The sequence below is a fragment of the Phaseolus vulgaris genome, chromosome 5 (assembly GCF_051622355.1).
Source record: "Phaseolus vulgaris cultivar YP4 chromosome 5, ASM5162235v1, whole genome shotgun sequence".
NCBI lineage: Eukaryota > Viridiplantae > Streptophyta > Magnoliopsida > Fabales > Fabaceae > Phaseolus > Phaseolus vulgaris.
Genome location: NC_143502.1, coordinates 6,993,651 through 7,017,336, shown reverse-complemented (window position 1 = coordinate 7,017,336; position 23,686 = coordinate 6,993,651). Strand labels below are relative to the sequence as shown.

The 23,686-nt window shown below is 32.0% G+C and overlaps 1 protein-coding gene across 1 annotated transcript; it reads right to left on the bottom strand.

Annotated features, from left to right (window-relative positions):
* Nucleotides 1-7,514: 7,514 nt before the first annotated feature.
* On the bottom strand, nt 7,515-13,083 carry LOC137835004 (Nucleotide/sugar transporter family protein). Its single transcript, XM_068643298.2, has 8 exons — nt 12,781-13,083; nt 12,023-12,130; nt 11,908-11,942; nt 10,265-10,377; nt 9,768-10,029; nt 9,393-9,661; nt 8,168-8,311; nt 7,515-8,082 (listed from the first exon to the last, which is right to left on the bottom strand). The coding sequence occupies exons 1-7, from the start codon at nt 12,868-12,870 to the stop codon at nt 8,187-8,189; spliced, it is 1,002 nt and encodes a 333-aa protein (XP_068499399.1). The 5' UTR covers nt 12,871-13,083; the 3' UTR covers nt 7,515-8,082; nt 8,168-8,186.
* Between the last annotated feature and the right edge of the window lie 10,603 nt (nt 13,084-23,686).

Here is a 23,686-nt window from a genome sequence, read left to right as displayed (position 1 = left end):
CTTCTTAGAAATGTTCTTACACAAGTTCCCAATGATCCTCTGTTTGATGTGAGGGAACACTACAACACTTATATAATGTCATGGTTGTTGAACTTTATGACACAATCCATCTAAGTACCGATGTTTGGAATGATTAGAAAGAAAGTTTCTCCCAAGGTGACCTACTTTGCATTATATAGCTGCAAAAGAAGATTTATGGTCTTAAACATGATACCCAATATGTCATGGATTATTTCACCAAACTCAAGACCCTCTGAGAGGAACTTGATAATTACAAACCAATGGTATAATGTGAATGTTTAACCAAGAGTTACCATAAAAAAATTTCATCATCAGGTTTACCAAAGACATGTATAGACTATTCTAAGGAAAAGGACATGGCATATATGTACATGCACACTCATATCCTTATACCCAATTTAAAAAACTGAATATTACACATACTCATACCTGTATCGTGTCAATGCAAGAATTTTCCTTCAAAATCAAGATGAGTTCAGACAATACAATATGAAGACAAATTTATATGTCATCCTACCGAGAATCCCCATTGTCACCGTGCCATAAAAGTGTTATCACCCACCCACTACAATGTCTCATTTGTATTCATGACACCTCATTTTAGTTAAATACAATTCCTCAAAAAGAATGGGAGGATTTGACCGTTTTTGGCATATCCAAATGTTGTAACACATCATTCCCCAAATTTAATCTCAAGTCATTCTCTTAATCATCACTTCAAAATATCATTTTTATCACAAAGAAAATATTCAAGTGAAGGATACTAATGAATATAATCAATGCCAAAAGTGTTGTTAGTAATGAAATCTTGTTTACACTCATTAGTGATCTAGAAATATCAACTCGCAAGGATGGATCACTTGAAATAAGTGTGGCACACGCAAGACAACGTCAAAGATAAAAACATGTTAGTACTAAATATAAACAAGTGAGACAAATGATGGAGACAAAAACTTTAAGAAGAAAGAGTTTAGATTTATTTCATACTCACTAATATGTTATGCTTCAAGACAAGAGTAAATGTTACACTTAAGTAAAACATCCAATTTAGAGAGAAATTAGTTCAAGTTAGTTCAGATTTAATCCAAATAAATAAAATTAATTTAATATATTTGAGTTGGACTGAATTAATCTCCAACTCATAAATACATCTTCAATCACCTAGTCATTAATTAAATGGGTGTTGATCAGAAGATATTAAAAACTAAAAAAAGTACATAACTAACATAATTATTAATTTCATACTTTAACTTTAAATTGTCCATATAAAAAATATAATATTTTAAAAAACTATTAAAATTAAGAATATCTAAATGTAATATTATTATCATAGTAAGTGAGACAAATGTGGACTTCAAAAGCGGAATAACAAGATATCCACTATGTTGGTATCATCTATACAAAATGTATCGGTCGGTATTGGACGAGCCAGTCACTCGATTTCAATGACTGAACAACCGTGTCAAAATACATTTAAGACACTTAATAAATTATAGCTATGGAAATTATCTACGAATCATGATCATGTCTCACCTAATCCGGATGACATCTTTGAAAAATCAGCTAAACACTGATTTAATGAAAAATATCGAAGATATTCTTCAAATATAAAATATACAAGTATACCAATATATCTTCCTATAAATAAGGGATCATGCTATAAATCAGTTAACAACTGATATTTGATAGATTCGACCCATCACAGCAGGGACCCATGACTAAACACTATAAATAAACCATTTTGAGATGTGTAAGGTACATTTCAATCAGTTTTCACTGTACACACTTCACACAAAGTACTTATTTGATCGCTGAAGTACCTTTTTAGATCAACCCCGACCGAGCTCTAACTAGCAATTAAAGAAAGAGAGTTAAAGCGAGAAGTGAAAAGAAAACTGGTATGTCCACAAGTGGACAATCGGTTTAAGATACTATATAGGCCATCTATGCAAGTACACAAAATAATTAATAATATATATACATATAAAATTTCAAAACGAGAAGTATAATTCAAAATCCATTATCAGATCATAACTATCCTGTTTCAGGTTTTAATTTTCTTTTCCCTTTTTTTATTAATAATACACATATATAATCTATAAAACCAAAAAAGAATGTGAACACCCAAATGATAGCATTTTTTTAATTTCCTGGATTTCATGCCGTCTGTCCCCGACAAAATAGCGTTGTTGCAATGACCGCGACTTTAAAATGTGACCGGGAAGTCGTCATCACACTACAGTGCCGCTCCGCCGTGATAGTGGTTGCTGCAATCATCATTGACTACCTAGATCATGATAAAGTAATTTCAATCTAAAATATTTAAACATAAATATTATAAATTAAAATTAAAATTTTGTTCGACCAAACTAAATAAAGACTTAATCCCCCTCTATAAATTCAACCTGCACTCCTATAAATTTGAAATTTCCAAATTTACACTGTTATTTAAGATTTTGAGTTTTAATTTTGGATTTTTAATTTTTGAATTGTGTAATTTGAAGATGTTTAAGTTAAATATTAATATTTTTTAAAATATATAATTTAAAATAAATTTTTAATTTGTTTTTTCGGATTATATATTCTAAACTATAAAATACTTTAAAAAAAAAATGCTTTTCAGAGTTGAGGCACATGGACCACGCTTTCCCCCTTGACGAATGCAATTGTGTAGCAGACATAAAGGGTCCAGGTAAAATAGTTAGGCTCTCAATTTAAATTTACAACATATTGATGCGCAAAATTTCTATTTTGTTTTTAATGATTTAAATTTTTTGCATTCTCATATCTGGAAGTTAAATTATAAAGTATAAATTTAAAATTAATGTCATTTTTAGATTTTATCATCGAAAATTTATTTGAACAACATAAATGACTTTCTGGATGTTAAGATTCATAAGCAAACATATAAATAAACATATAAATGAGTTCTGAATCTCAATCTTCAACATCATTTAGAGAACACTATTTCAGATATGAAAATCTGAAACTCATAACTCACTTTCAAATATAACTATCCAGAAGGTTAAATGAAATATGAAAATAATCTTTCAGATTTCGAAATCCTCGTATAAAATTCACTTTCAGATATTGGCACAGTAAGCAAATGGTGAAAAGGGCAATGAAGTTTAAAATCCTTTATTGAATATCAGTCAAAATTGATTGGGTAGAAGAAGAAATTTGTGAAATAATCATTGGAAATGACTATGTGTTCTTTAGCTTTGTAGCTGGCAACACCACAAACAAGTGTTGCATTAACCTCTGCATTTGTCATTGATTTTCCAGGAGTGAATGGTCTTGGTGTATTTGTACCATGATTAGACATAGAAAAAGGTGAATCAATCTCAATGCACACACAACATGGTGTCACTGAATTTTTGATAATGGTGGAAGGTCAAATCGCTGTTGGTTTTATGATAACATTTGCACTTTATACAAAGACACTGAAATTAGGAGATGTTATGTTTTTCGCACAAGGACATATGATTCTGAACTTGGATTATTAGATTTGGAAATGCATTAAAATATGGAAATGTATTAACTTATAAAAAAATACATTTGAAAATTCTGCAATTCGAAATAAATTTTTATTTTATATTTTGGAATATATAATTTATAATGTATTTTTTATTTTATTTAGAACAAGTTTTCCATAATTTCTTGAACATGATTTTATAACAAAATTTATGGAGTAGGATTTCTAGAATAAGATTTACTGAACAAGTTTTCTGAAAAACACGAAATACATTGGAAAACAAGCTTTCCAAAACTAAATTTCTAAAACAGGTTTTCCAAAACATATATGATGCATTCTAAAACGAGCTTTCCAGAATAAGTTTTTCCAAAATAATTTTTCCAAAACACGTGAAATGCGTTTTGGAACCAACTTTCCATAATAGAATTTCAAAACAAGTTTTCTATAATGTAAATGATAGCTTTTCAAAACGAGTTCTTTTAAACAATTCTCTCTTCCTCTCTTCTTTTGATCTAAGGTTTTATTTGGATTAGGGAGTGGAAATGAGAGAGTGGATTTATGATTTGAAGGGAAAGTGTAAAGAAAGTTAGGATGTTTGGATTAAGATAAATAGAGTGGAAAGTTTGAGAAAAGTTTGTGAATAATATGATAGATGTGATTGAAATTATATATTTTTTAATTGATAAAAATGTAAGTTTACAAATTTATCCTTATATTTAGAAATGATTAAAAATTAATTTTATATATTTATTAATAAACTATAATTATTTTTAATTAAAATATTATTTAAATATTTATAATTATAAATATTTGATAAAAAAATTATTTTTATATTAAATAAAATTATTATTTTTATCTTTACTTTTTTTAATTAATATAGTTATTATATAATTTTATTTTTTAATTATTAAAAATATAATTATTTTTATTTTTATTTAGATTTATAATTTATTATATATAATATGATTAATTATTTTTTTATAATGTTTATATTTTTTTATATTTAAATAATAATTATATTTTAAATAAAAATAATAAAAATAAAAGGGTAAAAAAGTAAATGAAAATTAATTAATTAATATATATATATAATATATAACTTTCTTCACATTGTTGCGAAGAAAGTTTTGCGCAGAAAGATTTTTTCGATTACTGTGTTATTTTGTTTTTATTACGTGTCTTTCTTCTTTATTCATTGGCAACAGTGATTTTTCGCTTTTCTGTGCTCGGAAACAAACAGAGGCTAAGAGTGAAACACGATGGAAACACAGAGATGTGCGTGATGGTAGTAAAAGCGGCAACGACAATGGCAACAATAGCACGATGCACGAGGCAGAATATTTTAGTATTTTTATTTTCTTATTATGGGGTGCAAAAAGCACAAGTCTTGATTAATATACTAATTTCTAATCAGATTGACACCTATCTTCTTCTGCAGAGCATTTACTATTATACCCTTCAGTAAAAAAATAAAAATATTATTTTGACCTAATTTCAATTGTGTTTCAGTGCGCCTCTTTCACTCTTCGCACCGCAGCCATCCCCTCCCACCTCTTTCTAAGCCTTCTCCTTCTCTCCATCACCCTTTCTCTCAAATTCTTCTTCTTTCAAAGTTCTCATCCTTTGTAAAACTCTCCTTCCCCATCATTCATTAGTGCCCTTTTCATTCACAGGTTAGTAAGTTTAATTTTACTAGTTTTCTGCATATTAAAAAGCGTTTGTGCTCCTTCACAGAAATAGGCACCGAATTATGTATTTAGGTACATTTTAATAGCAAATATATTTTGGATTATGTAATCAGTAAGTCAAATTTGAAGTTCTAAAATGACTTCTAGATTGCATAATCCGTAAGTCAAATTTTGACAGCGAAATGAGCTCTGGATTGTGTATTCCGTAAGTCATATTTGAAGTTTCAAAATGACTTTCAGATTTTGTAATCTATAAGCCATATATCAAGTTCAAAATTGTCTTTCGGATTGTGTAATCCATAGTTTATTTAATATCGAATTATACAATCCGAAAATGTGATTTTGCTACATTTCGAATCCAGTATACTTACGGATTATCTAATCCAAAACACTCTTGTTTTATACGTAAATAATCGAATTGTGTAATTCGGTGATCTAGCGACTTAGTAGAATGAGAAGCAGTGCCACCCGCACTAGCACGTTACCACCATCGACCACCAGCTCAAACAACACTTCAAGGAGCATGCACCACCACCACCACACCAAGCACCTTCTTTTTCACTCTGCACCACCACCACACCACCACCACACCATGCACCTTCTTTTTCACCCACGGACAAAATGTGAAACAACTTTAATTTTCATCTTTTTACTGAAGAACAATTTTAGTATTTTAAAAATTTATGGAGGTAAAAAAAATCATGGAGTGCAGGAAGAAACTGTCCCAATACAATCTGAGCTTGCAACAATGCATTCATGCATATGTTAGGACCCGCATTGCATTCTACAACTCCATGCCCTCATGTTTTAAACTTGCAACCCTCGTGAGGGTGAATGACAAACCTATTGTTGAAAAAATATATTTGATATTCCACATTCCAGTATGTATTTATGAAACTAGAAAATACTTCCTGAAATGTATTAATACATTCTAGATTGTCCGGTAACTTTTTATAGAATCGAAAATATATTAGTGTTTCTGGATTATACATTCTAAAAGTATTTTCAGATTCATAAACATTTATTGAATTATACAATCCAAAATACATTAATACATTTAAGATTGTACACTTCAAAAATATATATTTTTGATAAAAATAAGTTTATGAATATATATTTCGGAATTTACCATCTAAAATAGATATATGTATTTTGGGTTATACATTATGAAATACATATTTTAGATTTAAAATTTTATATTCTGAAATACAAAAGGTCACGAAATTCAAGTTCTAACATTTAAGATTGAACAATTCAAAAGGTCACGAAATTGTACATTCAAAAACTACACCTACAAAAGAAAAATGAAACACTCAATAAAATCGCTACATAAATCACCAACCACTCAACCCGCCACCAAGCGTAGTAACCACCACCTCCAACCACCAGGCAGACTAAAAAGGCTCCAAAGAAACATACTCCTACCCACATCTCACCATTTATCTCACCTAGGACTCCCGGCATTTTATTTTGAACTAAAAACCCATCCCTTCACCGTTAAACTAACAATAGACCAATACGTATGTTTTATTCGTGTGCATTATGATAATTAAACAATTTAAAAATCTTACTATATTTAAATTATTTATAAAAACTACTGGAAATATATGCATGCCAATCTGTATGCATTTTCATTTTTTAAATTAAATTGATTTCTTTTTATATTAAACAGTTAATTAACATGGTTAATTTTACACCGAAAGTTTGAAGGAAAATAGTAGGTAATTTAAATAATAATTAAAGGGTAAAATAATCTAACATGTCTGTAAACCAAATGAGAATAATCTCTTTGTCGTTATACATTATAAATTTCAAAGTGCTTAATTTGTATACTGTATTTTAGCTTTAAATTATTAAATAATATAAAAATTACTCATACGTTGTATGGATTAAAATACTAGTTATTTAACAGTGTAAAGTTATTTAGGACTTACCATTCATGAAAATTGTTAGGCAGTGTAAAATTATATCATGCAATTATCATGTATGATAAGTACTAAATATGACCAATGAAAATTATTAACCCATGTTATCTGTAACAAGATCTAGACTTTAAATTTCAAGCCTCCTATCCCTCAAGTACACAGACGGATCCACTGAATGAAAAAACAGCATGATTATCACAAATGAAAATCAGCAATAATATATATGCCGAAAAGGACAATGCAGTAACTCCATAAACACATGCTACAAAATACACGATACATGCCCTTTTTCACATTATTTTTGTCTTCCCTTATAACTCTTGAACTAGAGAGAGACGATGAGATAAATACACAAAATACAACAATGACAGTATCCAAATTAAAAAAAGAATACACAGGAGCAAATATTCCCAACAATGAAACAATGTCTCAATATCGAATACTATCAATACATTTTAAATAAACAAATAATTTTTACAAGTTTTCATCTGTCTGACAAACTGCTCTGTATACCGCTGTTACCGGACATTTGTCCAATAATAATAAATAGTGGGTGGAGGGGCTTTTAATCTTTGATCATTCAACTTGAAATAGTGAACCGCTAAGATTGAATGGCAATTGTTACAAACAAATAAGTACTATGAAATGCGAATAACTTCAAATTCCTCAAAAATCAAATGCCGTGGCCAAGCACCTCTTTTTTAAAGGATGAAATTTGTATTTTACATCTTCGTGTACTAAATTGGATCAGCACATTGCTACCCCCCGATCTAAATTTAGCTGAAATTGTTATAAGATTGAACAAAAAATGCTTGCGTATACTTTTATCTACTGGATGAACATGTGATGCCCTCTTGCTACATTATGTAAAACTACTACATAGTCTCATCAACTTCTGAAAAAGGCACCCTCTTGCTACATTATGTAAAAACTACTACATAGTCTCATCAACTTCTGAATAAGGCATGGACAACTGGAAGATATACAAAGAAATAATCTATAAGAGGAAGCAAAATTGTGGGAATAAGAACTATATTTCATATACATTATTTACATACCTCGTGTGAAAGACAGCAGCTATCTACTTGTTAAAGGTCGAGACTCTTGACTTTGGGAAGATTCAGGGTCGGTGTCATTTGAGGTGTCTCGAGAGGCTTCGTTTTTCAACTTGTAATTATTATATGCTGCTACCCCAGCAATGGCTGGATAAAAAATTAAAAAATGGTTAGAAAAGCTGATCCCTTTTCTTCATCAACACATAACATTACTCATGATTGCTTCTAATCTAAGACTTCCAATTATTAGAACTATTACATTGCATCGTTTAGCTTTTGCTTTGAGTATACCCTTTATACTTCTCTAAGAAATATTCCGTCTAAAATGAATCATTTTCGCTATTTTTAATCAACAAATTTATCAGTCCACACTCCAGATTAGTACATCAATGACTATAAATCCATCTAAAATAAACCAAAAACAAAATATGAAATATTTTTTGGTTTGAGACTGAGACTCTTGATATCCCGATCGACTAGCAGGGAATTCTCTTAGGGGAGCAAACTTATCTCAGCACCTAGTTTATCATACACAACAATTGAACATAAGACATTATTGAAGAAGAACTAAGCTTCTTACCACTTGGACCAACAGGAAATAGTAAAAAAAAGATGTTGATCACTTTCCACTCTCATCCTAAAAAAGGGATTTCAAAAGAGAGAAATTACTGTAATAGGAAATCATATAGAACTGTGCATACAGACATGGTTAATTTTGCGTAGACCTAAATTAGTTAGGGGGAAGGTGTTTGCTAAGGAGGGAAAGTCATTTGTGGAGAAAGAAATGAATATTATGAAAGGAAATAATTCCTAAGTAAGAGAGAGTATGGTTAATAGTTCTCACTTATAGCTTTTGGCAGAGAATCCATTGCTCAGCAAGGGAGCTTCTGCTTTTATACTTAACTGTATCTTGTATACTCAATTTCCATTAATACAATCTCTATATAGTTTTGCACCATCAATAACATCCTAATAGTTAATCTCCAACCATGTTAGATTTGCTCATATTAATTTTCAACATGAAGTCTTTGCTTCCATGAGCTTTTAAAATGTGTATAAGCTAATGACACATAGGCTTCCAGGGAGCACCCAATACTGGGCCATCATATTTCCTGGACAGTCGAATATGTAGAAGTACTCTAAGGCCTTCTCATTGTGAAAAAATCTCACTGGCTATATCTAATGAGACTGGAAAATGTAAAAGGACAAAAAAGAATCCGATACTCACCAATAGCATAACCAAACAAATTGATAATTGTTAACTTTGTATCAGCAAACAGAACAGCAGACAGTAAGACAACCACCCAATCCTTGACAACTCCAGCAACACGAATGGTTAAAGCACTTGTATGTGTAATAACAAGGAAAACTGATAAGTTTAGAGCAAAAGTACAAAGGCAGTTTAGGATGAGCAAAACAGGAGGGAAGTTCCATGGTCCATGTTCATCCATCTTTGACTTCTCCAGAAATATCCAAGGAAGGAATAAACAAATTGCACTGCAGAAGAATCCAAAATTATTTTCACAGGAATTAATGCACGATACACAAACTTTTTTCAAACATTTTTGTAACAGTAAGTGAAATTACTAAAAGAAACACTTGCCTGCAGGGACTAACATAATACATCACGGATATAGGGTTCAACTTAAGACCTTTCTTCTTAACAAAAATCTCCATGAAGATAAGTCTCAGAGCTTCACCAACAACACCTCCCATTTGGTAAACTACTCCAACCCAGTTTATATTTATCTCTCCATAAGAAGCTACTAGGACGCCAAAACTAATCACTGACATGATTAATAGCATTTTACAGCTCATTACTTCAAGTCCTACAGCTACTCCAAGCACAAAAACAGCTACAGGCACTGTGATTGACAATTGCAGAACTAAATTAGTTGCCATATTGGAGAAACAGTGTAAATATAAAATCATTATATGGTATATATTGTACAACTAATGCGAGTTGTTTAACTAATAGATCTGATTGTTTTAAATGTCTCACGATACACATTTTGTGATTACACTTTCCATTGGCAGATATCATATATGGACAAAGATACCTAACGACTATCAATAATCAACAAGATCACTAAAACTTACTGATTGCCTTCAGCATTTGTGCAAAAGCAACAGAAATGTACAGGTAGGCAGTATTTCCCAGCCAAAGAGTCATCGCAAACATGGCCCCAATTGGCACTACCGAAGTAACATATCTGAAACAATAAAGGTATAATTACAACTGGAATTTGCAGTCCTAGTATGTATTTGTAATACGATAAACTATTACGGTAGATAGACTTGAAGTTAATCATATATATGACACATACATACAAGATGTATATGAACAGGCACAAGCATTCAACCGACCCAGTTCATTCTTATAAACTAAACCATGTAAAAGACAACAGAAATATCAATTAAAATGTCCAAAGAACCTAATCAACAAATATGCAGAAATTTCTGGAGCCAGTCACTGTCACAGGATTAACACTACTTTTCAAATGAAAACATTGCAAATGAACTTCTAAAACAAAGAAGTTCACTTACAGAACAGCCATTAAATAAATGACTTGAATCCTTGTCTAGAAATAGCAACACAACATACTGCTATCCATTTTAAATCAGTTAACTAGAAATCAAAGTCTCATGCTGATGTCTCATCCCTGAAAAAAAGTATTCTTTTATGGTTACACAAAATTACCATTGTTATATCACAACTAGCATGTGTTTCACAAAGGTACAAGGGATACAAAGGAAATAGAACAAGGAAATTCAATTCAAAACAACGATTTAAACCTTATAGATTGCTCTACACTAGAATAACAATTTAAATCAAGAACCACCGAGCTAATTTTTGAATTGTGAATAAAAAATTGAAAAATCAAAAGAACAATGAACAATCATGTGACAATTGGTAACTCTTTAATTTCTTTGATGACAATTGGTAAAAGGAAAGCTAAAAAAATAAATAAACATTTCACTGAATCGTGTCAATCATATTATTAAGTGGTACAGAATTACAGTAGTTCATTCATACATCCCAATGACATTTGCAGATTGCAATTCATTACATGATACCAACAGTAGTTTGCCAAATCAATCACATCATCTGTATTTAAACAGAAAATCTTTCAATTATAACCATGCACTGTATATTATTGCTTATTTTCTACAGATCAATCATGTCATGTGTCTTAAAAGGATATATTCGTAAGGATTTTGCTTCTTCCTAAGTTCCATATCTAGAGTGGATAATTATTGGAGTGTAATAGTTAGTAAGTTAGTTAATCAGTTAGCACTGTTAGTTAGTCAGCACAATATACACACTATTACTGTAACAATCATTGTATTGAAAACAGAACAAACTTTGACTTCCTTCTCTGTCTCAATTCTAATATATATCCTAAATCTATTAAAAGGGTCACTCATCATGTTATACTATTCTAAGCCTAATAGTGTTGAACGTAAGAGAATATATTGAGAAAAACCAAAGTCTCACACTGATTAGAGATGGTGTCAAAATACAATGTATAATAAGTGTGATCAAAGATAACAGGCGCACAACCATATTATGAAATTCTTTAATAATAGTATTCTCAATCAGCAAATGTCATAAGATCCCACTTTTAAAATACCAAGAGTCATCACCAAGAGCCAGAGAAATATAACAATCAAATTGTTCCATATATAAAACCGTATTTTAAATCAAGCATTAACTATAGAATGCTTCTTTATGTACTCACACTTCAGGAGTCATTCCCTCATCAACCTTCATAACCTGTAAGAAACAGATCATTAACCTGCATTACATGACAGAAACCAATTACATAGCTCAATACACCAAGCACAGATCCATACCTTCAGAATCTTGGTTAACGTGAAACACAGAACAGAGGAGAAGACCATGTGAAGTAGAGTCAACCCCAGAGGATAGGGGAAGTTAATTTCTTTAGAGGACAAAACCCACTGCAGACACAAATTGAAAAGACAAATTAGGCATCAGCTACATAACAACACAGCTTTTAAGCATTTTCTCCTCGATTATTAATTCCTCAAATGAAATCACTCACAAACTAAGCATAAATCTAGGATCAAACAGGCGAGAATAGTACTTCCAAAAAAATCACTCCAATAGACACCCAAACCATAAATAACCACAATAAAAAATCCAAACGACAAGCTCTAACACAAGGGACTCTTCCATTACCAATTCAGGGACATCATTAAACGAATGAGATACGACATCAAAATTTCAGAAAAAAATGAAGAAAATTTGCACAATTCTCTTACTCTGACCAAACTCCAGAAACAGCCAAATTAAAACGCTTCCGTTCCGTTTGAACAAAATGCCCAACTACCACTAACAATCTCAACTGACAAATCACTCATCATCATATCCAATTCCAATCAACAACGCACGCCGCAAATTTGGGCAAAACAATTCACAGACAGAAGCAAACAAATTAAAATAGAAACACGCAAACAGAACATCGAATCCTGGCTTCCAAATCAGCACGGAGCGATCTTCGCGATATACTTCTGAAAAGCATTTTCGCTTTTTTTACAGGCAACAAACGGAGAAGACAGTGCATGAGTTTAAAGTGATTGGCGATAACCTTATTGAAGAAGATTTGGCCACTGGAGAGAGCAATGTAGATAAGAAGGTAAGCGTAGGTGCGCAAAGTATCAGTCTTCAGATCCGCCATTGATGCAAAAAGCAGCGATGTGTTTCAGCTTATGACTTCACTGACTCTTTGTATCTCTTCAAAGATGCATTTGAAACCCGATCCCGAGATGGGTCGGGTCACCCGATACCAGGTAGAAGATAATGAAAGAAAGAGGCTCACGATTACACATCAACAACAATTACATAAAAAAATTCCCACATGTTTCTTTTCATATTTTTTATGATTTTGGGTGTTGATTTTTTCAAAATGTCCATTGTTATGCTATTATGACCGACACATGTTTTTTTATTGTTTTTTTTTTAGTTGGTAGTACTTTTGTTATTACTTATTCGAAGAACAAATTTTAAAATGTTCACTCCTCCTTTTTCGACATGTGTGAATTTTATTAGTTTTATTATTTTTTTCTTCCTTTTTATTTTTTAAGTTCTTTTACTCCTTTTTTCTGTAGCATGAACATTGGGTATCGAAGAGTTTGATGGTACAACTCTTAAACATAGTGTTCAAGAGTCTATTATGATGTTATGAGAGTTTTCTATTGGTTCATTCGTTAACGTGCTTTAAAAAGTTTTTTTTAGTGAACTTATGTTCAGTTTCTATTTTTTTTGTTTTGTTTTGTTTGTTCTTTTGTTTTTAACGATATTCTCATTTAAGATGAAGAAAATGTAAGCTTATATATAAAGGTTGTTTTTTTTTAGTTAATTTCGTTGATGAAGAAATTTCATTTTTGGAGTTGTGCTTTTTACATGCTTTTCTAGATTTTCTTATTTTGATATTAGTTTATTTTATTTTTCATTTTATACGTGATATAAAATTTTTATGTTTTGATACTCACCTGTTTTTATGCTTCTATTCTTAGAAATATTGTCATATAAGTTGAAGAAAATGTAAAACTTTCTAGTTTGTTTTTTCTATTCGGTTTATGTTTCGTTATTGAAGACAAGAAAAATGTTTGGAGGTTGTGTTTCTTACTTGGATTTATGGGCTTGTTTATTTTTATATAAGTTCATTTTATTTTCATTTTATAGGATATAACATTTGTTTTCTTGTTTTGATACTTGAAGCCTTTTCTACTTTTGATGTTAGGAATATTGTCATATATGCTAAAAAAAGTGTTAGGATTTTTTTTTATATGATTAATGTTTTGTATTTTTGAAGAAGAAATGTTTTTATATTTTGTTTCTTACATGTTTTCTACGTTTGTTTATTCCCATGAATATGCATCATTTTGTTGTTATGAATGTTGATATGGTGATTGTCTCCTTTACTTCATGTTCATCTAATGATAAGCAATTTTTATGTACATGTGTTTGCTTCCATTTCAAGGTTACAAGTTGTTCTCGAACTAGGTTGATCGGTCATCCCGGTACACAAGTAAAGCCTCAATGGTTACATTTCGTGATTATGACATCTTTTGTGAATATAAGTTAATTTTGTCCAAATTTTGTATAAGGAATAAGTTTTAGGATTAGTATGCATTTTAAGTTGCTTATATGTATTAGTTTTATTTTAACTATTTTTAATTCAACTTGATTTTCTCTAATTTTATATGGGAAATAAGTTTTGGAATATGTTTATGTACTAGATAGGAGTGTTCGGGACCTCGGTCCAAACACTTTGATATGGTTATCTCGGTTTTTGGGCTAACATGAGCCCAAAGAGTGGGCCAAGAGCTTAGCCCAAGCGCTGGAGTAAGACAACTCGAAAAAGATAGTTAAAATAAAAGGAATATTCTGTTTGTTTATAACACATACACTAATTAAATGCAAATAAAAGCTGTTGAGAATAATGTTGTTAGCACTCGAGAATAATGGTGCACATATAAACAATATTTTCTTGTACGTGAACATGTGGTTTTTCTGTTATGATTATATGTTTTCTGTTGGGATTATGTTCTCAATAGTAGAAGTTGTTGAAGGGAAATCTATAAAAGGGGTTTGAGATCCCGGTAAAGGTACGTTGTTTCTGAATACTTAAGACTAAAACGGAATACTTATTTTGTATGCTCTCACTGACTTGATCGTCGGAGTGTGATCAACAGGTAGAGCCCCCTTTGTCCCAACGAAGCGTTGTTCAAGTGCACCAAGAGGAGACAAACTAGAAGTGCAACTCTTCATCCAATCCAACCGAGGTCAACCAGCAAGATCATTTGGCGCCCATCGTGGGGCCGATAAAACTTGATCTCATCCTTATTCGTGATTGAGCCTTTTGACGTGATGAGAAACACAAGGCAAGGCCCGCAGGGATCTGAAGGAAGTGATGCCCCCGTCTTACAACAACTCATCGATGCCATGAAGGCCCTCCAAGAGGCGAACGAGGAGCACAGACGAGAGCAAGAGCGGATCCAAGAAGAAGCCAAGGTCGAGCAAGAGAGGCTACAAGCGGAAGCCCGAGCTGAGCAAGAGCTTTTACAGAATCATCTTGTTGAAGAAGAGCTTTGATGACTCCAAATCTCCATGGATTGCTTGAAGGTTGATTGTAGCTTTGTTGGGTGTGTTATAGGGTAGTTTGAATTTGTTAATTCACTCTTAAGTTGAATCCAAAACTGGTTTAATTCAAATCTTTTTGAAAAAAAGTGTTTTATGAAAAAACAGAAAAATAACCAGTTGTTTTATCATTTCAATCGGTTGCTTCATACTTAAGGTTTTTGAAAGTGGTTTTGGCAGATTTTAATTTGGTTGACTTTGTTGTCAAACAAATTCAATCGATTATTTCGACAAAACAACCAACTGTTTTTTTAACCGTCTTAACAAAATTTTGTTAAGTTTGTTAAATCTGCTTCAAATGATTTGAAACTGATTTGGCTTTTATAATAAATGTTTTCAACTGCTAATTGGAGTATAAATGTTTTGTTATATGCTTCTAGCATTAAGGTTACAAGATCAGTTTTTGAAATCAAGTTTTCTCCAAGATTGCTTAAGGCTTTAGATATTTCTCTAAGAGTGAAGTAGGATTTTTTTGTGTACTTTGATTTGATGTGTTCCAGGTGTGATCAATCCTATTTCTTCTTGATTTGTAATTCTGTAAGTACTGGTGTTCACAGAGTCAGAGGGTGTTCTAATCTGTGGTGTGTTTATGGTGTGCCAAAGGAAGTGTGTGTTTTTTAGGGGATCAAGACCACTTCTTTGGTGGTTGTGTGTTTGTAATATGTTTTTTGATTACTTAGTGGATACTCAGAGGTTTCTGGGAACTGGATGTAGCTTTTAGTATAAGAGTGAACCAGTATAAAATTGCTTGTGTGATTCTTTCTCTCCCTTAACTCTTGTATATCTATTTTTAGTTGTTTTTACATTTTGCTGATAAAAATAACCGGTTGAATCGTAGAAACAACCGGTTGAATTTCTGGAATTAAACTAAAAGTGTTTTTTATCTTGTGTTCTTTGATTCCTTTGGCTGTGATTCTTCTTTGACTTTCTTCATACCTTCAAAACTTTCGAAAAACGTTTGAAAACAATTCACCCCTCGTCTTGTTTAAGACCCTCAATTTTAACAATTGGCATCAAGAGCTAAGTTCTTGAAAGATATTCAAGTTGATCAAAAGTTCTGAATTGATGGCTGATAAACTACCTTTTGGGGAAGGTGCTTCTATAAATAAACCACCACTGTTTTGTGGTGTGAACTACCAATTTTGGAAGGTACGAATGAAAATCTTTGTTGAATTTATTGACAAAGGTATTTGGAATGAAATTAAAAATGGACATTTTATTCCCATGGTTGAAAATGAAAAAGTTATTTTTGAAAAATCTTGGTCTCAATGGCCTGAGCAAGAAAGCAAGAAAGCTCAATATGATTGCATTGCTAAAAACATTATCACATCTGCTTTAAGTTTTGATGAGTTTTTCAGGGTATCTCAATGTGAGTGTGCAAAGGAAATGTGAGACACTCTTGAGGTGACTTGATAGCGTGAGGTCTTCATCTTTGAGTTTTTGATGTGGAATTTGCGGAAGCATCCATGGATTGAGATGGAATAAGGCTCTCCTAAGAGTTGTGCAAGCCTTAGAGGTGCATGAAGAGTGTGAAAGTGAGAGAGGTTCGGCCAACTCTCTTTGTAGGTGAAGGTTTGAAGATTAAAAGACCAAAATCCTAAGAGAGTTTAGGCAAGGAGTATGAATGACACATTTTGGCAGCATTTCATTACTCAAATTAATCTTGCAAATACATGAGTCAAGCCCTCTTATTTATAGTGTTTAGAGGGCTGGTAATTCAAAAGAAAGTGGAGGTAAATTCAAATGAGAAGCATTTGAATTTGGAGCCAATTCCTAGTCACAAGGAAAGTGTGACTTGGTTTCTTTTTTTTGGCACCTCCTAAATCTACACCTACACCTTCTTTTTATGTCACATGGAAGGTGTGACTTAGCTTTATACATTTGCACTTCTTATATTTATGTGTACACCTCCCTTTATGTTCTACTAAAAATACTCAAAAGTAATTACAAAAGAAAGACATCCAATGATGCTTAGTTGGCCCATATCTTCTATTTGTTGGGCTTGAGCTAAAGCTTGAACTTGTATTTGGGCTTGGGCTTGGGCTTTTTCTATCATGGGTTTGGGCCTCTTCCATCATCCCCTCCCTCTTGAAAAGGATTTGTCCTCAAATCCAATGCTTCTTTTTCATCATCATTATGTGGAGGTATGTGGCTGGATGGTTTCCACCATCTCCTCCTTCTTGAGAGGATCTGTCCTCAGATCCACAGGTTTGATCTCGAACAACAGCCTTATTCTTATTTTGAAAACTAGGCTCGTCATCCCGGATCAAACGTCCACCTATGGGAATCATCAAACAAAGCAAAGGTGTTAGTTTGAAAATCAATTTTACTAAGTTGCCATTTCTCTTGTTTTTCTTTTGTGTTTGACAACTTTTCATAAAATTTTAAAGAGAAGTACAAAATTTTTCTTTCTAGGTGTTTCCTCTTTTTTTCTAAATTTTCGTTATTAACTTCTTTAGAAATTTTTCTATGTGTTCCTTTAACAAGACTTGAAGGTTGTTCAACAAGAATCATATTTTCAAATGTATTTTTAATGTTTTCTTCTTGTTGAATGACCTTCTCCCACTCTTTTTTCTCCCTAAAGGATTTTTCTTGGTTTTCTATTTTTGTTAATTTTCTTCCTTTTTTTTTTCATTTGTACTTGATCCTCTACCACTTGTGAAGGTGATAAGGGATAAAGTATAAAATTCTTTTCTTGGTGAGTGAAAGTTATCTCGTTAGTTAGGCCATTGTGCAAGGTTTTTTTGTCAAATTGCCATGGTCTACCTAATAAGATGTGGCAAGCTTCCATAGGAACTACATCATATAAAACATTGTCTTTGTAGTTACTTATAGAAAACTCGAATTTCACTTGTTTATCTACACTTAGTTCCCCATTCTCATTGATCCATTGTAATTTGTAAGGTTTAGGATGAGGAACTACTTGTAGATTTAACTTTTCAACCATCCTAGTGCTACAACAATTGCAACATGAACCACTATCAACAATGAGAGAACATATGTTTTCTAAAACTTTGCATCTTGTGTGAAAGATGTTCTCTCTTTGTGTTTCATTGGTTGCACTAGGTTGATTGTTGAGGGTTCTTCTAATCATCAATAATTCCCCCTCTAAAGAATTCACTCTCTCATCATCTCCCCCTTCTTCTTCTTTCTCACTAGGTTCGTCTTCACAACTAGTATATTCATCTATTCCTTTTAAAAACAAGGTTCTTTGGTTTGGACATTGTGCTTGCACATGTCCTCTTCCAAAGCATTTAAAACATTTGACATCCCTAGTGTGAATGGGTGGAGTGAAGGTATCCTTGCCTAAGGGTTTAGGAGTCTCTTTTGGTGTTTCCTTAGATGTACTCTCCTCCCTTTTAATTTCTCTTTTTGGATAAGAGTTGGAGTATGAACCTTCTTTATGACTTGAAGTTTTCCTTAAATTTTGTTGTTCAACTTTGATACAAATTTGAACCAAGTCATTCAAGTCTTGATAAGGTAGAAATTCAACCCTATCTCTTATCTCAACATTTAGCCCACTTAAGAATCTAGCTATGGTGGCGGACTCATTCTCCCTAATGGAGGCTCTCATCATGTATAGCTCCATCTTTTGCCTATACTTCTCTACACTCATAGTTCTTTGTTGGAGTCTTTGGAGCTTGTCCATCAACTCCCTATTATAGTAGGAGGGTATATGGCGGCGCCTTAGGGCTCCCCTAAGGTCATTCCAATACTCTACGGGAGGCTCCCTATGAAGATGCCTATCTCTTTCTAAAGATGTCCACCAATACATAGCGTTTTCTTGAAAACTAAGAGTAGCTAGGGGTACTTTTCTTTCTTCACTCACTCTATGGCAAGCAAAAAGTTGTTCTACCTTCATTTCCCAATCTAGGTAGGTTTCTACATTTTCTTTTCCATGGAAATAAGGTAAGTCTACCCTAACCTCTCTTAGGGCCTCTTGTTCTCTTCTATCCCTTCTATTTCTCCTAGAGGGTGCATGATAATACTCATTGATTCTAAGATTATCCTCCCCAAAAAAATCAAGGTTTTGAGAAGTAGATGCATGAGAATGATTTTTATTTTTATTTTTGAGAATTTTCGTCCTTTTCTTTAGTAAATTCTTTAATTTGGGCCTCATTCTCCAATTGTCTATATGAAAGTGTTTGAAAATCCTTGGCAAGTTGTTTTAAAAGAGATTTGATGGACTTCATATTACTTTCATTAGATTTAGAGGAGTGAGTTGACCTGACTAAAGATTTGTGAATAAAAGTAATTTACTTCAAGAAAGAAGAGGAAAGTAGTGAAGGTAGCTTTCCAGGTAAGAGAGGTGAGTCACTATGACTTCTTAAGTACCAAGTCTTGCCTTAGCCAAAAACTATCCCTCAGAAACTTCACACAATTCTTTTTCTAAGTAAATTACTTAGATCAAAATGAGGAATGAAAAGTCAAATTTTATGCAAAGAAAACAATGCAAAGCAATTAACAAAACAAAACAATTAAGTAAAGGTATACAAGTAATTGACGTAAACAATTAAGCAAAACTAAGCACAATTAAAGATTCCTAATCTACAAAACTTTAAACTAGACGTTTCCTAGGTGAGGCTTCTAGACACTTTGAGCCTTTGAAGACACACTCACCGTCTAATCGTGATTAGTCCACTAATTTAAACAAAGTTGAATGTAATTACAACTCAAAGGAATACAAAGAAATTGAATTTACACAAACATAAAATTCAGATTTCTAATCTATGCACTTCATGGCTTGTATTTGCTCTTCTTTGTTGTGTCCTTCAAAGTGTATGTGTTTGGTATTTGTATTTTGTGTTTGCTGCTGCTCCTTGCCTTAACCTCTTAAGATTTAAGCAATTAAATTCTCCAAAACAGTTCCTACTAAGTAGAGCTAGACTCACCACAAAGTCAAATTCCACTTAACAAGCACCAATTGAAATTCATCCACCAACAATTTAGAGGTCAAGAAAAGAAAGCAAGAAACAAATTAAATTTTAAAAACAGTACCACAGCAAATGGATTTGATGATATGACACAACTTAGAAAGAGTTTAGAATGATATTTGGACAAGCAAATAAAAATAGGCACTCAACAAAGGATATCACACAAAAGAAACCAAAAGAAAGGCACTAGAATTGATTTGAAAAACCAAAACAGCACTACTGGAAAATTTTAAGTTCAGAAAGCGTGACTTGAAATATTTATGCTGAGCTGGCTATTTTGAATTTGCTTTTGAAAATTTAAACAAAACCGATTCAATCTCTTAGCAAACTTTTGGCGCTGGAATCACACCAAAACTATGCACCAATTAATTGTGATAAATTTTTCAAAATCACTGTCCAATTACCGTCAGTTTTGGCGCCAGAATGCACACTTTTCTTGTATGATTTATCATTTTTTTCTATTTTGTTTTTTCAATTGATTTTTTTTTTCTTTTTCTAACACATCAAACCACTGAAATCCAGAATCTCAGAATTTTCTTTCAACGTATTTAAATTTCATAACACAAAACAGCCAGAACAAAATTTGTAAAAACAGAGGAGTCCTAATTCTGGAATTAAAAACAAAATGAGAAACTTCAAAAAGACAATGGAGTGGATGTTATATGAATTTGTGTGGATCTAACACACAAATATGAACTCAAACTAAAATAAAAATGCACCAAAGGATCAACAATTTCAGAAAAACAGATCTGGACTCAAAGTAAATCAAGAAACCAAAATCATCAACAAATTCAGCAACACATAGAATTGATGACAAATTAGGAAATACATGACTAGACAAAACATGATTTAGATTCAGAAATTAAAATGACTCAAGAACATCATATTGCACCGAACAAAAATTCAAACAAGACTCAAGTAACCTAAAATCAAAACAACAACACAATTCACCATAGATTCCTACACAAAATGTGAAAATAGGAAGCTCAAGAACAATTTGAACAATTTGTACTGATTGAAATGCTTAGAACAACATCTAAATCAAATTAAAAAGCAAAAAACAGCAAGACAACATGAACAAATGATGAACAACACGAAAATAAGAAGAACTCAAACATAAAAATGAAAAGAGACACTTATCTCTTGAAGACCATGACTCTAGATACCAAATGATAGCTTGAGGTCTTCATCTTTGAGTTTTTGATATGGAATTTGTGGAAGCATCCATGGATTGAGATGGAATAAGGCTCTCCTAAGAGTTGTGCAAGCCTTAGAGGTGCATGAAGAGTGTGAAAGTGAGAGAGGTTCGGCCAACTCTCTTTGTAGGTGAAGGTTTGAAGATTAAAAGACGTAAATCCTAAGAGAGTTTAGGCAAGGAGTATGAATGACACATTTTGGCAGCATTTCATTACTCAAATTAATCTTGCAAATACATGAGTCAAGCCCTCTTATTTATAGTGTTTAGAGGGCTGGAAATTCAAAAGAAAGTGGAGGTAAATTCAAATGAGAAGCATTTGAATTTGGAGCCAATTCCTAGTCACAAGGAAAGTGTGACTTGGTTTCTTTTTTTTGGCACCTCCTAAATCTACACCTACACCTTCTTTTTATGTCACATGGAAGGTGTGGCTTAGCTGTATACATTTGCACCTCTTATATTTATGTCTACACCTCCCTTTATGTTCTACTAAAAATACTCAAAAGTAATTACAAAAGAAAGACATCCAATGATGCTTAGTTGGCCCATATCTTCTATTTGTCGGGCTTGAGCTGAAGCTTGAACTTGTATTTGGGCTTGGGCTTGGGCCTCTTCCATCATGACTCATGAAGGGACAAATGATGTGAAAAGAGCAATAAAACATACTCTCATAAAAGAGTATGAGATGTTTAGAATGCAGAAGGGTGAAACCATTGTTGAAGTGCAAAAACGGTTTACCCACGGAGTAAATCATCTTGAGTCTTGGGAAAACTTTTGATAAATAGGAACTCAACATCAAAGTTCTCAAGTGTCTTGATAGGTCATGGCAGCCCAAAGTCACTGCCATATTTGAATCAAAGAATCTCACCTCCATGACCATTGCCTCATTATTTGGAAAGCTAAAAGAGAACGAATTGGAGATGGATAGGTTGAATCTTCAAGAAAATGAGGATAAGAGAGTGAAGACAATTGCACTGAAGTCTGTTGGGAACAAAAATTGTCAAGACTCAAGTGTTGAAAGTGAAGAGGAAACATTTAGCTTGCTGTCCAAGAAATTCAGAAAGTTCCTCAAGAAGAGAAATATAAAAAATAACTTATCCAACAGGTATGACAGCAAGACACCTATCAATTTTAATTCTAACAAATATACTTGCTTTGAATGTGGTGAATAATGTCATATTAAAACTGAATGTCCTAACAAAGAGAGGAAAGACTTCAAGAAGCATGAGAAGAAAGGAAAATCAAGAAGAGTTTACAATGATAACTCCTCAAGCTCCTTTTCAAGTGAAGAAGAAGAATAAGTAAATTTTTGTTTAATGACAAGGCAAGAAAATAAGTTTCAGCTCTTCTATTGATAATGAAAATTATAGTCAACTTCTCAATGATTTTAAGGAAACACATGAAGTCCGAAGAGAAGTGTGAATTGACCGACCGAAGCAGAGTTCAACAGGTAGAAGTTCTCTCAGTCCCTTTTGTACGACCACAATTATACTTTTAATTCTTATAATTATTTATTAAACTTTCCTTAAATGTAGTACTCTTTTATTAAAATAAAAAAAAGATGACTATCACTTTATTAAAAATATAAAAAACTAATGTTATTAATTAAAAGAAATATGAGAGATAGTATTTTAAAGTTAGAGGGGTGAACATCATTTAGTATAACATTAGGAAAGATAAGCAGAATTTTTCCTAAATCTAATTAATTTATTATTATTTTATGTTGGGAATATTTATGATCAAATACTTAAAAGTAAATTGAATGAAATAAACTAAAATAAAATAAAATCCATCTTATTTGATCTTATTTTAAACAATTTAAATAATAAAAGTTGGTGTCATTTTATTTAATTACACTCTATTTATCTAAGTGTATTATAAATCTATTAAGGGTTGGTAAATACAATCATATAAGATATAAGTATGAATGATTCTTCAATAGCTTTCTATATCTTGATATTGATGTTATAACCCTATTTTTATATTATTATTTTTTATTAAATTAAACAAGCCTAACAAATAATATTTATTTCGGTTAAATTTTTTTAACCATATTCTCAAAATGAGCAATTCATTAATTTTATCGAACAACGTTTTTATGTAAAAAAAGTGATACCTTATTTAAAATAATCTGAATTTTATTGGGATTAACAAATTATTAATTGATTAAAGTAATTATATGTAAATCCTTTGATTGCATTAATTTTTTTTATATGAAAAGG

Coding starts and splice junctions, on each gene's coding strand:
- LOC137835004 (XM_068643298.2), bottom strand. CDS start 12,870: ATGGCGGATCTGAAGACTGATACTTTGCGCACCTACGCTTACCTTCTT. Junction 12,131..12,780: donor GCCAAATCTTCTTCAATAAG/GTTATCGCCAAT, acceptor TTGTGTCTGCAG/TGGGTTTTGTCCTCTAAAGA. Junction 11,943..12,022: donor CGTTAACCAAGATTCTGAAG/GTATGGATCTGT, acceptor TGTTTCTTACAG/GTTATGAAGGTTGATGAGGG.